General features: G+C 47.9%; 3 protein-coding genes and 1 long non-coding RNA gene across 5 annotated transcripts in view; 1 reads left to right on the top strand and 3 right to left on the bottom strand.

Moving 5' to 3' along the window:
* Positions 1–11,263, top strand: part of LOC138299350 (uncharacterized) — a 30,887-nt gene extending 19,624 nt beyond the window's left edge. Inside the window, exon 2 of the long non-coding RNA XR_011204739.1 lies at positions 10,713–11,263. This is a non-coding gene — a long non-coding RNA (uncharacterized lncRNA). The remainder of the gene's footprint in view (positions 1–10,712) is intronic.
* The window catches only part of HOXB3 (homeobox B3), a 67,093-nt gene extending 55,432 nt beyond the window's left edge, over positions 1–11,661 (bottom strand). For both annotated transcript variants that reach the window (XM_069237551.1, XM_069237546.1), the window contains exon 1: positions 11,283–11,661. The gene's annotated coding sequence lies outside the window, so the exon portion shown is untranslated. The remainder of the gene's footprint in view (positions 1–11,282) is intronic.
* Positions 1,445–9,360, bottom strand: HOXB6 (homeobox B6). Its single transcript, XM_069237567.1, has 2 exons — positions 5,198–9,360; positions 1,445–2,242 (listed from the first exon to the last, which is right to left on the bottom strand). Exons 1-2 carry the CDS (start codon positions 5,601–5,603, stop codon positions 1,980–1,982), a joined length of 669 nt encoding a protein of 222 aa, XP_069093668.1. The 5' UTR covers positions 5,604–9,360; the 3' UTR covers positions 1,445–1,979.
* Positions 11,662–13,562: 1,901 nt separating the features above from the next.
* On the bottom strand, positions 13,563–23,776 carry HOXB7 (homeobox B7). The gene is made up of 2 exons (XM_069237568.1): positions 20,203–23,776; positions 13,563–14,457 (listed from the first exon to the last, which is right to left on the bottom strand). Exons 1-2 carry the CDS (start codon positions 20,621–20,623, stop codon positions 14,207–14,209), a joined length of 672 nt encoding a protein of 223 aa, XP_069093669.1. The 5' UTR covers positions 20,624–23,776; the 3' UTR covers positions 13,563–14,206.

Consider the following 23,776-nt stretch of genomic DNA (forward strand, 5'->3'; position numbering starts at 1 on the left):
GGACACATAAATGCCCCTTTTTCGCCGTTGCCTCCGCCACCGTGAGATATATTTTCTGGGTGGGTAGTCATTTGAAAGAGACAGAAAATCCCCATATGGTGACACCGGCAGCCATTTTGCCCACCTACAAGGGGATGCAAGGAATACATATCCTTAAGTGGTGTAGAAGGGTGTCATTTTGGATTTGACCTCTTCTGCGCAAGGCCCCCGGCCTGAGGTCCTTGGACTTAAAAAGAGGTGGTCTTTGCAGACCGCTTTCGAGACTCCCACCACCCTCGGCCAACAAAAACGAGTGACTCGGTCTATAGGATCGAGACGTTCCTCACCAGAGCCTTGCAAAATTAAGGAAGAGAGTTTTAAACATATCCTGGCACCCGGACATAAAAGGTGCCCATTAATGAGCGAGCCCCTTATCTGCATCCATGGGGACCGGCGAGTTTTAAGTGCTCCCCTTTCTTCTAAGTGCAGCAGACTGCTGTTTCTGCGCCTCTCTGGCGATAGTTGTGTTTAAAGTTCGTCCAAGGGTTTTCTTCAGATCTGACGGGCTTCGATCCCTGCTATTGCGGCCCGTACGCTGAAAGATTGTGCAGATTTGTGCCTGCAAGTCGCTCCTTAAGTGACATCTTTTACATAAATGTGTACTAATAGCAGCGGTGGCACCGAGGGGAATATGTCATCTTTCAGCTGGAGCTGCTCCCAGCACAGAGGAACCCGAGAAGGGCCCTGTCAGACCGGATATCTTATAGGAAAGTCTACCAAGACCCTCAGAAAAAAGGTGGCGAGGGTGAGATGACAGGCAGCTGCTGTATTAAAAAAAGACTAAGTGTTCTTAAAAACAAGGGAGCATCAAGAATACCGTCAAACCAAAAAGTAGCATGGTGGGGGAACGGACGGCCCTCACCCTTTCACCCCCTCCACCCACCACGCACATCCTCTCCTTTGTTGTAAAACACTATGGGCGTGAATGGCTTTGCCAAATGAACACGGAAGCCTTGTAGCCCCATCCCCCCTGCCTTGAAGTAGAAATAAATGTATACATAGTTTCTACTTCCGGGCATAATTTCTGATATTGTACGCTTGGTCTTCGCGAGCTTTGGTGCCCCCAAGGTGGCAAAAATAGAACATTCCTTGTAAAATCAGTTCAGCCATTGTTTGCCTCCTGGCTGCTCTCGGGCGTTTATTTGATAGAGTCCTTTGTACCATCCTATATGGCAGAAAATACAAACAAGGGTATTAAAAGGGAAATGTCAACCCCTGCTTGTGAGAGGGGTTTCGCCAGGTGATTAAGTGATCGGACACCCCCCTCCAAAAAAGGGTAGGGGTTCTTTCATTAACTTGTAAGTGAAAGTTCCAAGTTATACAAATGAAAGATTATAGCCACTTGGATTCTTGTGCGTCTTGAGGCCCCTCGCGCCCACCAGAAAGAAAATACACTGGCATAATGTAGGATTTTTTCTTCTTTTTATTTGCGCACACCCGGACGCAGGTGTTCTGTACAATCTACAAACAAACACATCACATACAAAATTATGATTTTGCCCCACCCCCTGCATCGAGGTAGGTCTGTCCGGTGGGGAGTTGAAACGGAACCTTTATAACACCCCTTTTATTTAACAAAACAAAATCTATAATTCAATCGTGCACGAAAACACTTTACAAAATTAGAGCAAGGGTGCACAGGGGGGAGATTACACGTATACGGCAGCACTTCCAATTAAATAACTCGACTTTCACCACAGACACAAAATGAAAAAAAGTCAGTCCAAGGAATAAAGTACAAAAATGAAGTTTCATATGTAACAAGACAAATATATATAGATTTCAAGAACGCACATTGTGCAAACATTTTAAGTGCCAGTCCTGTTTTGTCTCATTCCATTACTTTCCTATTTTTATTTTATACAAAGCTACAGCACTTTGTGCTTTTTGTAAGTGGGTGTGTGGATTTTTTTATCCTCTCGCCCCCACGCCCCCCTCCTTCACTCCGAGGGCTGCTTCTCGTCCTCCTCTTCTGGGCTCAGCTGTGAGGAATTTAGGAGTTTGTTCTCTTTCTTCCACTTCATGCGGCGGTTCTGGAACCAGATCTTGATCTGCCGCTCGGTGAGGCACAGGGCGTGGGCGATCTCCACCCGCCGCCGCCGGGTCAGGTACCGGTTGAAGTGAAACTCCTTTTCCAGCTCCAGGGTCTGGTAGCGGGTGTAGGTCTGGCGGCCTCGCCGTCCACTGGGCCCGAAAGCCGAACCTGTTGGGCAAAAAAAGGCAGTTTGTGTTAAACGTGCGGGAACTGAACCCCTCCCCTGCTGCAGGAGGATGGCTGCAGATAGACAGGAAGAGGAGTGAGTCGACTGTTACACGCATATCTCGCTCCCGAGTGGAAGCGATTTATGTATGACGAGCGTTGTCTGAAGATGGCGTTTTTTTGCTAAGCTATTGTTCCTCTGCCCCTGCACAAATCATGTAACCCTGTAAAAATGTATGTTTGCTGGTCCCAGACAGTATAGATAGGTCGGTTTTTTTGAATCGGTTGTCCCTTCATCTAGAGTGCGCGAAAATATTTTCACGCACTTTCTCCACCCGACCTGAAGCCATCAATCTCTATGTTAAATACTTCTTGGATCCGTCGTGTCTGGAATCTTTTGGAAGTGGTTTATACTGTATGCAGCGTGTGCGGTCCCTGAGGTCACAAGAAAAGGACTTTAAAGTACCCACCACACATTCACAATAACCCCTTTTCAATCAGTCCCAATCTCGAACTCCGGAGTGTGGACCCACCCCCAGCCACGAGCATCTTAGACCACCCCCAGCCACGAGCATCTTAGAGCGATTTATGTGGCTTTTTCGAACCATGCTCACATGTATGGCTTTGCCAGTTTGATGGGCGGCCCGGGGACTCCGAAGTCATCTAGCGAGCTTGGGACTCTAGGTATCTCTCCCAGCCCTATAGATCGCTGGGTGGTGGAAGCGGTTTATTATCGGCGAGGCAGTGTGTGCACCTCCGCCCTGGCGGCCTGACAGGTCTTGCGTGCCTCCCCGACTGTGGGCTTGCTCCGGTGTGTTTCACACCTCGCCCCCAGCACACACAACGATAACACTAACAGATCGGGGCATTTAAGCAATAATGAAGAGGATCGATCTGCTGAGAGAGTGGGCAGAATACGCTCACTGTGCATTAACGCACACAACACGACACGTCCCAGGACTAATGGGCATCCATTTGGATTTTAAAAGCTAACAAATAATATCTGATGGTGGACACGCTACCTGTTTGATGGAAGAGATATAGCACTTAAACAAGCAATGGATCACCTAAAGAAAATACCCACCGGGGGCTTTTCATTACACACCGAGACTTTTATTACTGGGATCTTTTTTCCAAGCACCTTAAATTACTACCTTTGAAATCTGGAATCTGGGTGTTTTTATCTATGCGCTGTAATCCAGGATTCGCAATCGTTCTCTGCAGAACCTGTCAGTGTGCAGTGAAAGCTCATCTCTTGTGCTCTAAACATTTCATTATCAGATCATTATTTATGTATTTTTGTGCAAATCTGTATAGTGACATCATGGATACACGTATACGTACATCAACGCCATGTACACATTGTTAGCACGGACATGTATCCATATATGCCATAAGTATAGGTACACCCAGTGCATCGTTTGCTTCACCACATGTATTAATATGTTAGTACAATTTATAGCATGTTTCAGATGTGTACACGCAGGTAAATGTGCAGTTTTGCACATGTATGTGTAACTGTAGAGAATACCGTGTGCATTCCGTGTTTTCTGCATGTTTGCGTGTTTATTATGACGCTCAGTATAAGTGCGTTTGTACATTGTTTTTATATGCATTTCCATACTTCCATCCCCGGGTGTACCGTGTGTGTGCGCGCGCGTGGATGTGTGTGATCGCGCGCTCTTTGGAGTATGCAGTGTACGTTGAATCAGTGTACATTGACATCTCTCCTTCTTCAAACTGCACTAGTGACTACACTAGTGACTACTGGATTCTAGCAGTATTTATAAATGTGCCTCATATGTGTACGTATTCAACTTCGTGGTATACGATCTCATATCTAGTATCACCCTGTCTGCGTGTGATATACGAGCCGGGCGTGTACGCTGCTGTAGCATAATATTATGTTTAAGGGTTTGAGTTCTAACAAGTTTGTGGAATGTGGGTCCTGGTTTGTGTGTTTGTGTGAACACGTGTGTGTACGAATATTGGATCACTTTATGGCTATACCTCTGTATGTGTACGTTGTAAATGTGTACTAGTACCCTGTGCATTGTGCGATGTAGTTTCTATACATTCGCACAACTCTGTACAAAGCGCTTCGACGCCTTGACTAGTAAGAAGCGCTACTAACTGCCACAGCAGAATATATGCGGGCACATTGTGAAGGATGTGTTTGTGTGTGTGCCTGTACAGAAGTGATGCATTGCTGCTGTGACTCCCTGCAAAGGGTGTCTGCGGGTTCATTTAGAGTTTTTTTTAAGAGTAGCAACTGTTTCAGTGTGAGGAAAGCTGCCAAGAGTGTAGGTCTAACAGCTACCCTTGGAACAACTTCTAGAAAAATACTTCCTTTCTCTAACGAGGGCCTAAAGCTTTAGAGGCCGAGCGGGCAAAGAAGGGCAGAGAGGGCTGAGCAGGCAGAGAGCCCACGTGGATGAAGCAGGCAGGGGAGAGAGCAACAGACTGAGCAGGCAGAGGCCTGAAGGCTGAGCAGGCAGAGAGTCCACGCGGATGAGCAGGGTCGATGAAGCAGGCAGCGGAGAGGACAGACGACTGAGCAGGCACATAGGGCTGAGTAGGCAGAGAGCATACTAGGATGAGCATGGTGGATGAAGCAGGCAGCGGAGAGGACACAGCAGGCAGAAGACACAGAGGACTGAGCAGGCAGAGAGACTAGAATGAGCAGGGTGGGTGAAGCAGGCAGCGGAGAGAACAGCGTAGGCAGAGAGCATGCAAAGATGAGAAAGGTGGATGAAGCAGGCAGCGGAGAGAACAGAAGACTCGCAGGCAGAGGGCCGAGTAGTCTGTGCGTGTAAGGGTGGGCGAAGCAGGCAGCGGAGAGGACAGGAGATTCTGCAGACAGTGGGCAGAGAGGGCCGAGTAGTCAGCGCGTGAAAGGATGGATGAAGCAGGCAGCGGAGAGGATTGCGAGCAGGCAGAGGAAGGAACGGCACTCACTGTTACATGAATTCATTCTTTGCATCCAGGGATAGACAGGCGTGGGGCACTTGTCCTCCTCCGGCTCCCCGAAGAGGCTCTTGCCCTGGGCGCAGTCCGGCTTGTAGTGCGGCTGGTGCTCGTCCAGGCTGGGCAGCGAACACGGGGGCTCCTTGTCCCGGTAGAAGCCGGCTGCCCCGTACTCGCAGGCAGACTGTCGGCCGTAGGCTGTGCTGGCCGTCTGGTGGTAGTAGGCAGGGGCCGGGAAGCCCTTCTCCTGCACCCCGGCAGCCCCGTAGGTGGCCGGAAAGTGCCTGAGGGGGTCCCCATAGCCCGGGGAGGAGTAGACGGGGATCTGCCCCAGGAAGGACTCCTGCCCAGCAGGCAGAGACACCGGGAAGGCAGAGTTCACGAAGAAAGCGCTCATCTGGAGGACGGAGCGGTCCGTGGCTGCCTTTATGATTTGTTGTGTTTTATAGGGCAAGTGCTTTAGCTATTAGTACTTTATCGGAGATTGGGTTTTAGCTGAAGGGGGGGTGGCCGCCTGCCAGTGAGGGACAGAAGGAAACAGAGCCATCTGATCAGGAGGCTGACCAATAGCGAAAGCCCGAGCTTGCAAAACAGCACCCATGAGGCGAGCTGCAGGGCACCGGGGACCCCCTGCATCACACCAGCAACCTTCCTTGTACACACAGCAAGAACCCCTCCTCAACAAATATGTGTTCCCTGCCACAGATAAATCTGCGCGCTTCCAGGGCTTGAGCTAGGCAGCCTGGCCCAGGAAAGGGGCGCGGGGGCGGCAAAGTAAATGGGCTTGTCTGGAAAGTTCACCCCAGGAGTCGTGTACTTTCCAAATCAAACAGAAATAAAAAACCAAGTCGTGTAATAATACAGGCAATTACAAAGGGTTTGATTTATTGACGCTAATATGGGTTTCTAACACGTTTAATACACATTCGTTCAACCAAAAAAAAAAGAAATACACCAACCTCTCCAAAGCCTCCACTTTAACAACAAATTCTTTTTTTTTCACTTTGGTTATAGCAAACCCCGCCAATTTACCACAGCCCACACGCATCCTTAAACATACCCGTCCATTCTCGCCTACGTAGGACGAGCAACCATTGCACAAGATCACACGTCTGTGTCATATTGTGGGCTCCGTTGCCCTGTAGCCGTGGCCATAGGTGTTCGATCTCAGCGTTTAATTATTCTGCTGAATCTATACCCGCCACTTGAGCCTTAAAAGCCGCATTGGGTTTCGGTCAAGAGCTGAGAAATGTGTTTATTGATTCACACCAAGAGCAAATGTCTCCAGGCAGGAAATAAAATGCTCTTTTTGCTGCACGTTTCACTTTACACGTTTAGGCGCGAGCTGACTTGGACTTCTACATTGTTATTCACACTCGCCCTGATAAAAAGACAGGCTGAGATCCTGTGTCCAGCACGCCCCAGAAAAGTATTCTATGTTATTGATTTTACGGTTCTGGCTGGGCTAGATTCGATTTCCCGGCTCTGGCTTCTTTTAGGCTCCATCTGCACTGTAAAAAGTCAGACCACATTCGGGTGAAATGGCCTGCAAAATTGGATAAGCCTGCCTGATTTAACTTTTGGAGTACAAAGGCTTTGGTGTGGAAAGAGTCATAATTTGCCGAGATTTATAAAGGGAGCCGGGATTCCTGCGAAGCGGCAGCCGCGGGAAGTCTCCATTTCACTCACCTGAAAAGGCGTCACCCATAAAATACACGCAGGGAGAGGAGCCGGTTAAAGTAGTAAACTGTTGCTAATTGATGTATAAAAAACATGTGTTTGTTCTGAAGGAAGCAGGATGCCTGCGGAACCGCCCCTGCTCTGGGAAACCGCAGGCCAAGTTAGAGAGCGAGGAAACGCTGCAGCGTGGAGGAAACGGGCCCTTCTGTGGCCGCCCCGGCTCCGAGCGCTTGTCAGACTTTTCTTCCCTTGACCTGCGTAGATCCGAGCCCTGCAGTCCCTTCTGACGGCAGGCCAGGGCCTCGGAGTCCAGCTAGCGGCTAGAAGTTGGTTTCCCATCCACCCTCCCTCCTCAGAGTTGTACTTCTTTCCAGCGGAGGATCCCGCGGACGCCCGCACCCCTGTGAGTAGTTACCAGTGTGACTGTGCGAGTGTACCCCTGGCTCGGGGACTGAGCGTTGGCAGGCACCCGAGGCAGGCAGACACAAAGCGCTTTCAGAAACCTTCGTGTAAAGCGGACGCACATGCCCCTCGGGTTCCGCTTTACTTCGGGACAGATTTCGGCGGACTTGGTGCCGGCTGACTGGCACGCCAGAGGGATAGAGCAGCGAGCTGGCCCGGCGCCGCTGTGAGCAAAACGGTTTTACTGTACCCGATGTTGCAGAATATTCCAGACGAGCCGGGCTCTTAGAATGATTTAATGCAGTCTTGGAACATTGTGAAGAATTTATTTCCGCAGCGTAAGTCAGCGCAATACATCACTGCAATTCCGATATATTATTTTTTACTAATTAAATCCAACAAATATTACTTTTACATGTCTTTTTTTCCAGCGTAGCATATAGTCGCCCCTTGGGGTGTGTTCAAAACGTAAAATACATTAATAATCTGTCTACTGTATCGGGCAAAGCCAGCGAGTGAATAACAAAAGAGGGGCCTATCCTTCTTAGGCGTGTCACTTACTTAAACCATGTATTAGCATTTCACGTACATAGACATGAGTGCGCTGCTCTTAGCAACGCTCCCTGTCTACTTGGACGAAAGGAGAGAACACCAGGTTATATTATATATCTTTTAAAGGCTAATGTACACGAGACAAATGAGCCCTACCCCCTCTGAAAGAGAGCATTCTTGGAAACCCGAGCGCTTCAAAAGTTTGTCGAGGCCTGATTTGGTTTCCAGACAAAAATGGGACCTTTTTTCATCCCAAGCAGTGTGAATTCTCCACAGTGGACGGAAGTGTGAAGGCAGCGGGGAGCCGCGGCCCGGGGAACTTATTGGGGCAATAAAGTTCAGCTTGAAAGCCATTCCAGGGCAATATAAACCGAAGGCAAACGCCCCCAAAGCATTCCATTTCCTCCAAATGTGCGCGCCGCTCTGCTTTTACTGTCTGTGAGCATTGTTCCATCTATCAGAGCGTGTGCACATCTGCCACTGGTGGACGGCTGCGTCTATGCGTGCTTCAAACCTCATATATATATGTATGTGTATATATATAAATATATATATATGTATGTGTATATATATTAGAGAGAGTGATAACCTGGCACACAGGCGAACGTGTGTGTACACAGCCACCACATTTACAAGTGGGTCTGAATGTCAAAAGGGATGTGTGAAGGCACACGTGTGCAGAGAACCTATGTGTGTGTATACCTACCACGTGAGTGAATGCTAAAACGTTGTGTGCACATACAAACATTTCTGAGCCGTATGCGTGGACGTGCATATTAAACATATTTATGCTGGTGCGTGTGTCATTATGTGTAACTGTTGCTCACCTGCCTCCCTTTCATGTGTGTGTGCACATTGTTCTGAAACTGTGCGCAGCATGGCCATTCATGTCCGATTGTGAAACACTTCTATCAAGTATCGACGCCTCTTCAGGCATAGTAACGTTAAATGAAGAATTGTGGGGCCTGCGCGCGCACCCTTTTATGGAGTATACTTACAGTAAGGCCTGTGGCAGGAATGTGTTCGTTAATATGGAGGCTGACCCCGCTTGCAAAGACGGGCACACGTGGATTCTACCACTGGCTGAGGCCCCGCCTCACATCTGCGACCACCACTTCCCAATCACCGCACACTTCCTCCGCAGTGCACCGGACTTCAAAGACCTGGGTTTCCATGAAGGAGATTAGCTAACGATTAACCAGTCAGGTGGACTTCACAGGGAAAGAAGGCCCGGGTTGTATGCAGGCAGTCTAAAGGCATCGAGTACATTTAATATTAATTAAAAAAAAATGGAGGCGAGGGGGTAGTTCCACGGCAAATTTCGAAAACAAACCTGTCGCCAGATTTAAGCCAAATTAAATACATAGGCGTAGTCTGTCTGATTTAGGTCACAATGATGGGAAAAATGGGAAATCTTACTAAACGGTACCAAATCGTTTTTTTCGTGTTTTGCTTTCTGTTAAAAATGGCAAAACAGAAAAGAAAGATGAGGCGTCAGTCAGCACTATGCATTTCATGTGGTTTTATGTTTAGCAATGCCCCCCCCCCCCACACACACACACAAAGAAAAAAAACAAGGCATTTCTGCAATTATCCAGAGCGCCTCTTGTCTTCCTCTGGCGCGCAAAAGTGAAATATAAAATGTTTCTAAAAGTACTTCACGTTTTTTTATTCTGTAGTTCTTTCTTTCAAATTCAGTCTTTTAAAGGGACCAAAACGAGGCTCGACCAGTGTGGTTGCAACCGGGACCCTTTAAGAGTGTTTTAACTAGCGCAAAAGTAAATATGCTAAAAATAACGTTCAGAAAAGCAAAAATGAATTTAGGAGGACTCAGGGCTGAGCAGGATTCTGTTTAAATTACACTCACGCGCAGATCCTCCTCACAAAGCCAAACAGTGAATATATGGCCGGTAGATGGCAGCAAACAGCATGTTTTCCCGTGTGTCCTTGGCGTGCTATTTGCAAAGGGAACTAGACTATGAATATAGACTATGCCTTTCAAAGAAACAAAAACATTCAGAATTTTGATTAAGATTTTCCTTAATTAGTACGTCGTCTACAGTTTATAAACAAAAACATAAAAACATTATTTTCTGTTTTATGACAAGGGTGTAGAGAACTGAGCACAGAGCTGGGTTAACAAAGCTCTCCGAAATATCCCCAAACATTATCACCCACACAAGTGGGTAAAGTGATTTTTTTCCCCCACGTGAATACAGACAGAGGATGTTAATCGCATCGCACGATAAGTAGCATTGGAAGAACCTTTAGAAGAATCTTGGATAGATTTTGATCGTCAAACAGCAATCACACACATCAGAGACTGGCAACTGTATTTTGAATACCGTGTGCACCAACATACCAGACAATGTGGACACGCACAAAGAATTATAGCAATTATACAATCTGCAACACGTTCTGTAATTTCGGTATTGTGTGAAAATTGAATTCAAAATGTATTTGTTGTGCACACATTTTGCTTTTAGTGTGGGTGCTTTTTATTTTTAAATGAGCCACTTTTTAAGCAGGTCTTTTAAACGCATGGCATGCTTGCATAATTCTGCTACTTTTGATCGGTTTATCAATGAGCGATAACTTAAGCTTTCATAAATAACGTAAATATAAAGCAGCCGGTTAGCATTTTTCGTCACTGCTGTTTTAGTCTGATAGTGCAAAATTTCCCGAAAGATGTCATAATTCTTGCAGGCATTTTATCGAAAGAGAGCCGCCTAATGGCGCCGTTTAAACACCAAGGACGAACCACAAAAGACTGACTGCGCGCGGCACACAGCAGAGACACACTACACACATCATGGGATTGCCTACCCTTGTTTTGAAATAACACCGACCCCTCTTTCCTTCTGTATTACAGCATAGTCGAAGACCCCCACCTCCCTTCACCGACGAAGCCCCCTCCCCACTTTGAAGAAACCCCGATGACGACAGAGCGGCAGGCACCCCCTCCCCAAGTCCGAGGGACCACAAGAAAAGATACAACGAAAATTGGTAGACAGACCTCGCACCTCGAAAGCAACCTTATCTGGAAAAGATCACACAGTCCTGAATTTAAAAAAGATATCTGGATATTATAAAACAGCCGTCAATCCCACGTGTCAAATACTACTGTTGCATTGTATAATCAATCAAACCAGTTCTGCAAAGAGACATTTGCCTTATTTCGTTGAATTTAGAAAGCAGGCACCTGTTCGTTCCTGTTTTTATATGTAACGCATAATTTTACATATTATAGATTTACGTAAAACAGTAAATATTAATACATTCATTCGCATCTATTTGCATAAATATCCTCGTCAATCTATTTGCTTCTTAATGTAAGCACATATATGTGCGTATAATATATATATATATATCTTGTATATGTAGGATTGTGCCATCCTCCAAATAAACTGAATTGGAAATAAATCGAATATTGTTTTCTTACCTTTCTTTTTCAGGTTCACGAAAGCGAAAAACGGGAAATAACGGTAAAAGATACGATATTGCTTGGCTAAAAGTGACAGATATTGTCCCAACCTGGTCGCCGTCGCACGCCCGTCTCCACTCGTGAGGGGCTCCTTGCAATTCTGTCATTTGCATGGAAAATGGAGCGCCTTCCCCCTCGCCTGAGCAATGTGACCAAGGCTGGCGGAGCCTCGACGGTCACCCTGCACGGCTGCTGTAATCCCACACCGGGGAGGGGAGCGGGGAGCGCGCCCCTTCCAGCCCCACCGAGCCGCGCCCGGTGTCAGACCTGGGAAGGGGAGCAGCCCTGGAGGAGGACAGTGCTCCGACCCCAGGTGCTGTGGCCAAAAGACTGCTGCAGTTTGCCCACATGGGAAATCATAAAAAGTTCATGATCACGGCTACCCGTCCACATGACCGGCCCTGGCCAATCCCAGCTCGCAGCCACTCATAAAGTTCTATCACAAAGTTGTAAATTTTCATAAAACAACAAGGAATTTATTGCATTTCTTCATGGCTGCCTCAGCAGCAGCTTTTTCTCCGCCGCCATCTTTCCTTCTTTTGAAAAACTGAAAAAAACTGCATTGGAGAGGTGGCAAAAGCCAGTTTGGGGGCATTTGTGCACACCTTGCACTGGTTTCGAAATAAAGATCTGTGTGTCGAATGGCGGCCTCCTCGCTGTCAGTTCTTTCCATATAGCCGTGTACGATTGCGGGGTCTGGACTCTAGCACAGTTTTTAAATGGATAGTTTAGAGCGGAAATGTTTAGATTTTCATAAGGAATGTACCACTTTAAACCTCAATCAGGTCACTGATTACTTCTTTTTCTTTTCCAGCGCAGGTATTCCTATACTTCCAAACTGAATTCCTGTTTATTTGGGGTTTTCAAAAGAAGGATCGTTATATGATATTTTGATATATATTTTTTCACTGAAACAAGAGGAGAGAGTATTTGCGCTTGAGAGGGGTCTGCGAAATTGTGGTACGTCCCAATATGGAAACGGGGTACTGCGTCTCGAATATTCTGGAACAAAATGGCGCAGTGCCGCCCTCCTCAATAGGGGTTCTTTGAAGATGTTGTTTTTGCGTCTTATCTACGTCAGCAAGGCACCACAGCCAGAGAAGTTTCTTTTATTGGTAGCCCCTCAAAAGGTGTAGCCTCAGAGTTGTCAAATATCGCGTAGCTCACACCTTAGGCGGAGGAATGGCCGAGACTCCCTTACGTAAAAAGGGCCATGTTTCGTCGCTCAGTTCTGCTTCCGAACTTGTTGCAAAATATTGGATATATAAAAACAATATCCCTGCTACAGAACGAGGACATGTTTGTATATTGACCTAAAGTTAGGGAAGGCTCGGCGAACCTTTAAAAAGATGCGTGCTTGTCAAATCTCGCCAATATACGCAACTCCTGGGTGCAAACTACCGTAATTACACAGCGTAATCTGAAAAATCAGGTGTGTTTGCAGTTTGAAGCCGCGCCACACCAAGGTTTGCTATTTTAATAATCGCTCAACAAAACAGACATCTGTAAAAAGTGAAAATATCTAAATTCTACATTAACGCATTTAATGGAAAAACAGCATTAGAGGCAGTTTTGGCCCAATAATAAAAACCTAAGGCAATAACTGTTTTTTAAGAAGGTTGAAAAGATCGCAACGGACCTTTCACCAGTTTATGATTGTGATAAAATTAAAAAGCCTTCTCACAGACACATTTTTGGCCCTCTCGGCGCTTTAAACTTCTCTTAGGAGGGCATAACGCACAGTGTATATCACCACCAATATGCGTGTGTGTGTGCAATTCATCTCAGCATCCAGTACACCCACAGAGGTGGGAGTGTACCCCAGAAAAATTATAATTCAAACGAACAACCTGTATTCACACAATGCAGCTCTATATATAATATGTGTGTGTGTATTTATATATATTATAGATACTATATATAAAACACGCACATGTGTATATAATGTGTAGAAGTTGTGACCCTATATGTCTATACAGCTTTTGTAAATTGCTAATTACTTTCTAATTTTAAAGTGATACTTTGTATCAGCAATTTCAGAAAATAATATTGTATTAGCCTGAGATCTTGTGATTAGACTTATTATTGATGTATTACAAAATGAGCTACACATTTTTTTCACTGTTAAGGCCCATATGACCAAAGTTAAAAAATATTTTTTCGAGCTTTGACTAATACTTCATCCAACTTGTGCTTCTCTTCAAGGGGTTCATGTAGATAAACGAGAGGACGCGCGTGCTTTGATATTTCGTTTCCTTTTATTGGGAATGATATTCACATAGGTCAACACTGCATAAGTACTCAAGTAATTCTAATAAACACGGTGAAAATGCAAGAAGCTACTATTAAATACGCGGCTGCAGCTCCATATACACACGCTCTTTGCTTGCGCTAGAAGATGCATTTATTTACGGGAATTATACACAGTACATGGTCCAGCGGTGTTCTCGCTACATTTTCAGAGCTATACACAGCAGACAAGCAGAACAACACGGGGGAAAACATGAGATGCACGAGCAAGAATTTATAGAACTCACATATATATGTACATTCAACTTTTTCTTATTTTTGCTAAGTTACACTTTAATTTCCTTCATACATTTTACATCACGTTTTCTCTAGGCGCCACACACAACACAAATTACAAACAGGATTTTTTTTTACAAATACTAACCAAGGACCGACATAGAAAAACGCTCTATTTTCTGTTTGTATGTAGACACACCGCAGATAGGTAGCTTTGTAATCGTTCTATTATACAAAAAGGGTTGACTCTAAATAATAGGTAGTATATTTTATTTCAGTGTGAGGAAACGGGGCTCAAGGTCTTTTTGTAGGGGCTGTTTTTCGGGTTTCCTGTGTTCTTCCAGTGCTGAGGCTTCTCAGTCGTCCTCGTCCTCTTCGCCCTCGGGTTTTTCTGGGTTGTTCGAAGTTCCTGGTGTCTTGTTCTCTTTCTTCCACTTCATGCGGCGGTTCTGGAACCAGATCTTGATCTGCCGCTCGGTGAGGCACAGGGCGTGGGCGATCTCGATGCGCCGCCGCCGGGTCAGGTACCGGTTGTAGTGAAACTCCTTCTCCAGCTCCAGGGTCTGGTAGCGGGTGTAGGTCTGGCGGCCTCGCTTCCGGTCTGCCCCTGCAACAAACAGAGCAAATTAAGGGAGCGTTCACACCAAAGTACGAGGAAACAAAAACAGAAAGCATCTCTTTCTTAAAAATATACGCAAAATGTGTCTTATTTGTAAACAATTAATATATATATATATATAGCGAGAGAGAGTGCGTAAGTTAAAATTCTTAAAAAGAAAATGTAATTTGTAGGAAACGCACAAAAATGTTTAAGGCAGAATCGAGGCCATTTAGCATTTTTAACTGTATGTATATTAACTTTAATTTTTTTGTTAGCGTATTAAATAGCCCGTCCCTTTAAAAAATATTTATGGTCCGACACGTTTGCTACCTACAACCTCCTCCCCCCCCAAAAAACAAAAAAATTGTATGTAGGCCTCATATACTCCATTTCAGGCAGAGAATACGATTTTCGAAACTTTGATGCAAGCAGATCTGTGTGAGTCTGCCTCGCCTCATATGATGCATAATTCAGGCAGAAACGATATCTCATTTGCGGGGTTCATTGCGGTGTTTTCGTGTTTTGTCTTAAACTCACTCACCACAGCCCACCCTTGTTTCAGCTGCATCAGCACCCACACTCCCCGCAGTCTTCTCTTATGAGTGGCCGCACTGGTTATTCTGCTTTGGAGCACTTCCTGTCCCCCCATGTGTACACATGCCACTCTGGCTGTGTGCATATTCACTGTGTCTAAACTTAAGAGGGTGTGTGTAAAGTACGTTTGTCGGCTCTTGCAGTTCACCAACCAGATCGTGGCTTCTGCTCAGCTGAGGGCACAAGCGAGGCTGGCCTTCTAGGGGCATTTCCGGTGTTGCAACAGAAACAAGAGGCCCTCCTTTTAGGGCAGGAATGTAATTTTACGGTTTAGTTTAAGGTACAATGTACTGTTGGAAAACCCAAAAGAGCAAACCAATAACGGTGCATCAATTAGGAATGTGCCTCTAAGCATTTTTTTTAATCTGGCTAAAACATCATAGGAAGGAAATCATGAAATGCCAGGAAAATCAGTTAGAATTCAGAGGAAGTATATATACCGTTACATTTCATTAGTAATGCATTTTTGCTACTTACTGTAAGTGCACTATTGGAAATGTAATAGTAGGTAAGGTACCCCGAGTTCTGCCTCGCATAAGGTAGTAGTACTGCCAATAAACAGGACCACGCAGTCCCGTTGTACGGGCAGAGAAACGGCTGGATAGAAAACATAATTTTAAATAGGTGCCAGTTTGATGCCCTTTCATTTTGGCACTAAAGGGAGGACTGAAAATTACAAATAGTACTATTTTGCGATGCCGAACATGCGATGTTTTCACTCTTTTGTCAGGGGTTACAATATTCAGAGATCCGACCTTTGACCTCTGGTCAGCGGAAGTGTAAGAACTAAGCGTTGGTGTTTAGTCTTCTAAGCACCTGAATTTTCAGTACCTTTAGGAACATGTCTGTTCTATGTAGGGCATGGGAACACCGGCCCTTATACTGGGAAAGCGTAGCGTGTTCCAGATTTAATAATAAAAAAGCAGATATCAACTCCATTCTGTTTTATTTTACAAGAAGCGAATCAGGAATGTGGTTATTCACTATTTGAAAGGCTAAATGTTACGTCTGTGAACTTGTTTTTATTGTTGCGCCGTTAAACATGATTGCGGGCCCTAATAAAAGCCGAAGCTACTGTTAAACAAGGTCCTTGTAATTTCTTCACTTCTGAGGCAAATAAAGGAAATTAAAACTTAACGTGTGGACTCTTCCTCCGGTAACTCTTTCTGTGGCAATGAAGCGTGAGTGCGTGCTGATGGTGCTGAAAATCACTGTGCCAGGGGGCATGTTCTGCGCGACGCTTTTTCCCTTCAATTTAGGAATACAATTTAAAAAAAAATGGAAGTCACTGGTCTGAAACCCACTGCATTAATGAGTACAGAAGCGAACAACAATGCTATAGCGAAATACAGGGTGAAAAAGAAAGTTATTTTCAAGGTTGTTCTTGAAACTTGTTGACTCTGGCCACAAAGTAATCGTTCCTTGTTGTTTGGGACTGACAGAAAGACCACGGGCCCTGAAATTAGGACATTTTCGAAGGAGCAGATTTTGTCTGGGGTGACTCCAAACTGAGCCCAAAGGGGGAAAGATCATGGAATGTGAGCGTGTAAAACCCAGAGCCATAAACCGCCTCGGAGCCTGGAAGCAAATGTCCACTGGGAAGCTTTTTTCAGGCAACAGTTCATGCGAGGCCTTGGGCTCGGGGCCCGTCCTCTACAGCCTGTGGGCCGGGGCACAACAAATCACCGAGCAAACACCACCGCGGCCTTGTCTGCGCCAACTCAACAGGCATCCTGCTTACTTCCCACATTACTAAACTCCGAGCAAAGCGGGGCCTAATTTAATAACGGGAACAAGGGCGGACAGGAAGCGTTTACAACCAGAAGCATTTGCACTCGAATAAATCAGCTTCGAAAAGCAATATACTTGGGCCGATGACACCCGTACTCGCAGTGTATAAGAAGTACGTATGTTCCAGTGTGTGCTATATGGGCTGCATGTGAACAGGCCGCCGCCCAAAGAGATGACTGTGCATTCTCATATATGATGGCATGTATGTAAGCAGCTCACACCAGTCACACGCGTGCAAGCCTTCACTTGTGACCGATGTGTGAGGCCTCTAAACGCACCTGGTGATGTATTTGTGACATGGCCGTTCTCGCAAACAAGGAAAATACCCACGCGATGGGTGTAGTATATGTCAACACATATATAGTGCTTCATTTATAATGCGGAAGGTCCACGCAACCTATAGTAAATATACTTTGCATATGACGTTTCTGCAAAAACACGGGCGTGGGTAGCACCAGCCCCCGAGTTTTGGTGACTTTCTAGGTGTCACAGGGTGAGCATTAAACGTTCTTTAATGGTTGGTTGAGTTCACACTCGGGGATCCCAACAGGCTGGAGCAGGTGGGGGCAGGGTGCCTACGAACCATCAACAAAGGCGAGACGGATGTATTCCAAATACAGACACCGCAAGGCCGACGACTGGAATATAAATATATCGCAACGATAATCGATATGTCTCGGGAGTAGCACTTGTTAGAAAGGTGGAGCTCAGTGCACAATTGGACCATGAAAGAAAGCAGCTCAAAAATAGATTTTTATCTTTGGATTTGATTAAACTTTCTGGACGTGTCTACGGAAGAAAAGGACCCTGTGGTCACTACAGAGGATGGATTCCTTTCTGTTTTCTGTTTTAGTGCTTGGGTTGCTTGGTGTTTTTTTTAGACGTCTGCCCCTCTCATGTCATTGCTGAGTGCTGACTGCTCCTTTACCAAAAGACCCTCCCCCCACACACACCGAATCCCTTTGCACAGATGTCGTAATTCCAGAGGAAATAAAAATGCCCCTGTCCTATTAGTAAACATCGCAGAATAGACTTGCAAAACGTTACGCTTGGCAAACAGCCTCTTCTGGAATACATTCTCGCTCACAATAAATATTTCCCCCTGAAATGAAATAATAAACTTGCTAATATTGTAAACCCATTGGCTATTATTTGCTGCTCTGTCTTTCCGGGAAGACGAACGGCCGCTGGGATAACAGCAGCCGCGCTAATAAATATTTCATTCCGCGCGGGCTGGCTTTACGGGGGTCTGGGTGCAAGAGACTGCTCGTGTGTGTGTGTGTGGGCGGGGGCGGGCAGGAGAATACCCCTCCCCCTTTGGACAATCCGTGCCATATCTCCCTTCTGGCTCACCCTTTGGGGTGTGCGCGCCAGACTCGGAGCACCAGTCCGGCCATAAAGTTGCACCCTTCGGGACTGGGGTGTCTCGGGTAGAAAACTGCGAGGGTGGTACTGTCTTGGAAATTAAAGTGCCAGGCTAACAGGTCCTCATAGTATGTTTGGCATTTTTTTCTGGGCTACAGTAGATCTGAATAGACACAATTGCATCTCACCAGTAGGGCACCTGGGCAGATCTGTCTCTGCCTTCCACCAAGAGGGCACCTAAGCATTTCTGTCTCTGCTTCCAAACAAGACGTGCCCCGGGCAGATCTGTCTCTGCCTCCCACCAGCAGGGCACCTGGGCATTTCTGTCTCTGTGTCCCAATAAGAGGTGCCTTGGGCACTAGCAGGTCAGTCACTTCTCCACGTCCATAAATATCTCCACTTCCAGTCTCCTGTGCCCCACGCCCTCTCAGCTTCAGGAGGTCCCTTCTCTAGCTTTCACTTTCCGAGGGTGATGCAGGCTGCGTCATGCACCCGAATATGCCCCAAAGGACTGTCTCCACCCACCCTATACAGCTCCCAACTTCCAGGGGTGCCCTCGCTTACTCGCGCGTGTCCGCCCTTGGTGTCCAACTCAGCCTTCCTTTGTCGGAGATACCACAAACATCTGCCATACCACTGTGGTGCTAGAGGTGCCCTGGGCGACTCTCGGGAGCCAAAGCTGCCCTGATACCACCCTTGTCTTCTCTCGACTTAAGCAACAGTAAGTGCCACTGGCAATGTGCATGCATTTTTCTATTCGCCCAAGCCATCTCACGAACTCTAAAATCTGCCTTTAGATTGCCAGCTCTGTGCTTCCGGTGCCTTGTATTAGTATCCTGTCGGCTGGTGATATCCTGCACTCTTTGTCATGTCTGCTCTGTATACTCTGAAATAGTAGCCCTGTCTGCGAAGAATACTCCGCACTAGCAGCCCTCTCCTAGAATGCTAGAAGCCCTGTCTGCTAAGGATGCTTAGCACCAGCAACCCTCTCCTAGAAATACTAGAAGCCCTGTCTGCGAAGGATACTCAGCACTAGCTGCCCTCTCCTAGAATGCTAGAAACCCTGTCTGCTAAGGATGTTTAGCACCAGCAGCCCTCTCTGCAAAGAATACTCAGAACCAGCAGCCCTCTCCTAGAAGCCCTTCGTCTAAGGATGCTCTACAGTAGTATCCATATGTACTAAGTAGCCCTGTTTGCTAGGGATCCCGTAGTATTCTTGCTTGGGTGCTCTGTCCTGGTAGTCTTGCTGCTGGGTGCTGTGCAGGAGTAGCCCTATCTGCTCAGGATGCCCAGCCTGCTGAGGATGTTGTGCACGAGTAGAGTGCCCTTCCTGCTGAGGATGCTCTGCAAAGTTTAACCCCATCTACATGGGATACTACTCACTCCCTTGCTGTTTAGAATGTTGTGCACAAGTGGCTCTATCTGCTAAGGATGCTAACACAGGCAGCCCGGCCTGCTGAGGGTGTTGTGCACGAATAGCCGGCCCCTTGCTGCTGAGGATGCTCTACACGTTTAGTCCTGTCTGCTGAAGATGCTGTTCACTAGTAGTCCTTCCTGCTGCAGGTCTTGTGCACGGCTAACCCTATCTACCGAGGATGCTCTGCACTAGGAGCCCTACTTGCTGAGGAATCTCTGCACGAGTAGTTCTGTCTGCTACGGGCGCTCTGAGCTAGAAGCCCTTTCTCTTGTGTCTGCGCTGCACCAGCAGCCCTGGCTGCAGGCGACACTCGTCCTGCACTTATTTCCTTGTGTGCTGGCGGACGCCCCAAGGCGGTCGCACTGCCTGGCAGCGAGTCGCCATGTTCCGGGCTACTTTCCTCCCTCTTCTAAAGTTGCTTTGTACCCGTGGCCGGTGCCCGGGCTGCCGTGCGCTCTGTTCCGACCAGACCTAGGGATCACTGCATGGAAGTAACACCCCCCTGCGCCAGCACAGACCCCCTCAAGTCCTACCCGGTGCCTTCCCACATGCACTGCCCCTCCCCCAGCCCCCGGACACCTCACCTGTGCTCCTCATCCAGGGGTAGATGCGCAGGCTGCTGTCTCCCTGTAGCTCCGACTCCCGGCTCGGGTGCTCTTTGCCGCCGCCGCCCTGCTTCGAGGGATCGCCCCCCGGGCACATCATGGGCAAGCTCTGCTCGAAGGGCGAGCAGTGCATGTTGAAGGACGCCGCCTCCAGCCCGTAGCCGGCAGGGTAGAGCCCCGGGGCGCCCTGGGGGTGCAGGCTGTTCCCATTGCTGTAGAGTCCCGGGATGGAAGCGCCGTACGGGGGCGCCCCGGAGGAGGCCGGCGCATAAGCCCCCGGCCGCTGGGGGCTGGAAGCGAAGGCGCAAGAAGTTTGCTCGGGGAAGACCCCGGACGGGAAGACGGACCCGGCAGCCTGGTATTTGGAGAACAGGGCATTGGCATAATACAGTGAACTCATAATCCGGCCGGGTGATTTGTGGGCCGGGACGTGTTAGTGTCGGTTTTACGAGGTACCGTGATATATTACGGAATTAAGAGTCCAGATTTACACCAAAAAGGACCCCCTTTTTCCTCCCGGACCATGTGACTCAGGGGCACGTGCCCGGTCCGGGTCCAATCAGAGCTCAGCTTCCCACTGCTCCTGTAATGTGGAAAACATGGTGCCAAAAAATCAGCAAGGACTCAACTCGAGCCCAGGGGGGATTAGGGAAGGCGGGGTCCGGAAAGCCCTGGAGGATCGATGGAAGGTGACATCAGCTCCGAGACCCCTGCCCAGCGATGGGACCCCGTACTGAGGGGGTCGCTGCGCAGCAGCAGACACCGGCCCCACCCCTAGTCCTCCTTCCATCTAAATCCCTCTTCATTTCGCTATTGATCGCGCCTGAGATTTCTTCCTGCCTGCCACACAATCTCACCGCCGGTGCCATTCGTTGTGGAAGGGCCCTGTTCGTCATTTCCACCCTTTTATCCCCCGCGGAGCCGGCCCTGCTTCCCCTGCGGCGAGCGGCAGCAGTGCTCCTCAGAGCTCCCTCCACCCCTCCCGACCACGAGGAGTAACTCCTCCCTGCCATCCCGAGTCCACTCTGCGCCAGTTACCCATCCCGTCATAAGCAAGGCTCCCCCGAGTGCACTCTGTCCATTGGACACTATGGCTCGAAGTGACTCTCTGCCACAGGCGGGGCTCCCCTGAGTGTACTCTACCGATGGGTCCCTCGGACTCCTTCGGGCAGTGACTCTCTGCCACAAGCAAGGCTCCCTTGAGTGTACTCCGTCCATTGGTACCCCAGACTATTGTGAGAAGTGACTCTCTGCCACAAGCAAGGCTCCTCTGAGTGTACTCTACCGATTGGTCCCTCTGATTCCTCCCCTGAGTGTATTCTACCGATTGGTCCTTTGACTCTTGTGAGAAGTAATCTCTGCCACAGCAAGGTTCCCCTGGGTGTACTCTGTCCATTGGTCCCTCTGGCTCTTGTAAAAAGTGACTCTCTTGCACAAGGAAGGCTCGCCTGAGTGTACTCTGTCCATTGGTCCCTCTGACGCTTGTAAGAAGTGACTCTCTTGCACAAGCAAGGCTCGCCTGAGTGTACTCTGTCCATTGGTCCCTCTGGCTCTTGTAAGAAGTGACTCTCTTGCACAAGCAAGGCTCCCCTGAGTGTACTCTGTCCATTGGTCCCTCTGACTCTTGTAAGAAGTGACTCTGCCACAAGCAAGGCTCCCCTGAGTGTACTCTGTCCATTGGTCCCTCTGACGCTTGTAAGAAGTGACTCTCTTGCACAAGCAAGGCTCGCCTGAGTGTACTCTGTCCATTGGTCCTCTGACTCTTGTAAGAAGTGACTCTCTTGCACAAGCAAGGCTCGCCTGAGTGTACTCTGTCCATTGGTCCCTCTGACGCTTGTGAGAAGTTACTCTGCCACAAGCAAGGCTCCCCCGAGTGTACTCTGTCAATTGGTCCCTCTGACTCTTGTAAGAAGTGACTCTCTGCCACAAGCAAGGCTCCCCTGAGTGTACTCTGTCCATTGGTCCCTCTGACTCTAGTAAGAAGTGACTCTCTTTCACAAGCAAGGCTCCCCTGAGTGTACTCTGTCCATTGGTCCTCTGACTCTTGTAAGAAGTGACTCTGCCACAAGCAAGGCTCCCCTGAGTGTACTCTGTCCATTGGTCCCTCTGACGCTTGTAAGAAGAGACTCTCTTGCACAAGCAAGGCTCCCCCGAGTGTACTCTGTCCATTGGTCCCTCTGACGCTTGTGAGAAGTTACTCTGCCACAAGCAAGGCTCCCCCGAGTGTACTCTGTCCATTGGTCCCTCTGGCTCTTGTAAGAAGTGACTCTCTGCCACAAGCAAGGCTCCTCTGAGTGTACTCTGTCCATTGGTCCCTCTGACTCTTGTAAGAAGTGACTCCTGCCACAAGCAAGGCTCCCCCGAGTGTACTCTGTCCATTGGTCCCTCTGACTCTAGTAAGAAGTGACTCTCTGCCACAAGCAAGGCTCCCCTGAGTGTACTCTGTCCATTGGTCCCTCTGACTCTTGTAAGAAGTGACTCCTGCCACAAGCAAGGCTCCCCTGAGTGTACTCTGTCCATTGGTCCCTCTGACTCTAGTAAGAAGTGACTCTCTTTCACAAGCAAGGCTCCCCCGAGTGTACTCTGTCCATTGGTCCCTCTGACTCTTGTAAGAAGTGACTCACTTGCACAAGCAAGGCTCGCCTGAGTGTACTCTGTCCATTGGTCCTCTGACTCTTGTAAGAAGTGACTCTGCCACAAGCAAGGCTCCCCTGAGTGTACTCTGTCCAATGGTCCCTCCGACTCTTGTAAGAAGTGACTCTCTTGCACAAGCAAGGCTCCCCTGAGTGTACTCTGTCCAATGGTCCCTCTGACTTTTGTAAGAAGTGACTCTGCCACAAGCAAGGCTCCCCTGAGTGTACTCTGTCCATTGGTCCCTCTGACTCTTGTAAGAAGTGACTCTCTTTCACAAGCAAGGCTCCCCCCAAGTGTACTCTGTCCAATGGTCCCTCTGACTCTTGTAAGAAGTGACTCTCTTGCACAAGCAAGGCTCCCCTGAGTGTACTCTGTCCATTGGTCCCTCTGACTCTTGTGAGAAGTGACTCTGCCAGAAGCAAGGCTCCCCTGACTATACTCTGTAGATTGGTCCTTCTTACTCCTCAGAGAAGTGACTGCCACAAGCAAGGCTCCCCTGAGTGTTCTCTACAGATTTGCCCCTCTGATTATTTTGAGAAGTGACCCTGGCACAAGGAGACTCCCCTGAGGGACCTCTACAGATTTGTCCCTCTGATTCTTGTGAGAAGTTACTCTGCCACAAGCAAGTCCCCCTTGAGTGCACTCTATCCATTGGTCCCTCTGATTTTTGTGAGAAGTGACTCTGCCACAAACAAGGCTCCCCTGAGTGTACTCTGTCCATTGGTCCCTCTGACTCTGCCACAAGCAAGGCTCCCCTGAGTGTACTCTGTCCAATGGTCCCTCTGACTCTTGTAAGAAGTGACTCTCTTGCACAAGCAAGGCTCCCCTGAGTGTAGTCTATCCATTGGTCCCTCTGACTCTTGTGAGAAGTGACTCTGCCACAAGCAAGGCTCCCCTGAGTGTACTCTGTCAATTGGTC

The sequence above is a fragment of the Pleurodeles waltl genome, chromosome 6 (genome assembly GCF_031143425.1).
Source record: "Pleurodeles waltl isolate 20211129_DDA chromosome 6, aPleWal1.hap1.20221129, whole genome shotgun sequence".
NCBI lineage: Eukaryota > Metazoa > Chordata > Amphibia > Caudata > Salamandridae > Pleurodeles > Pleurodeles waltl.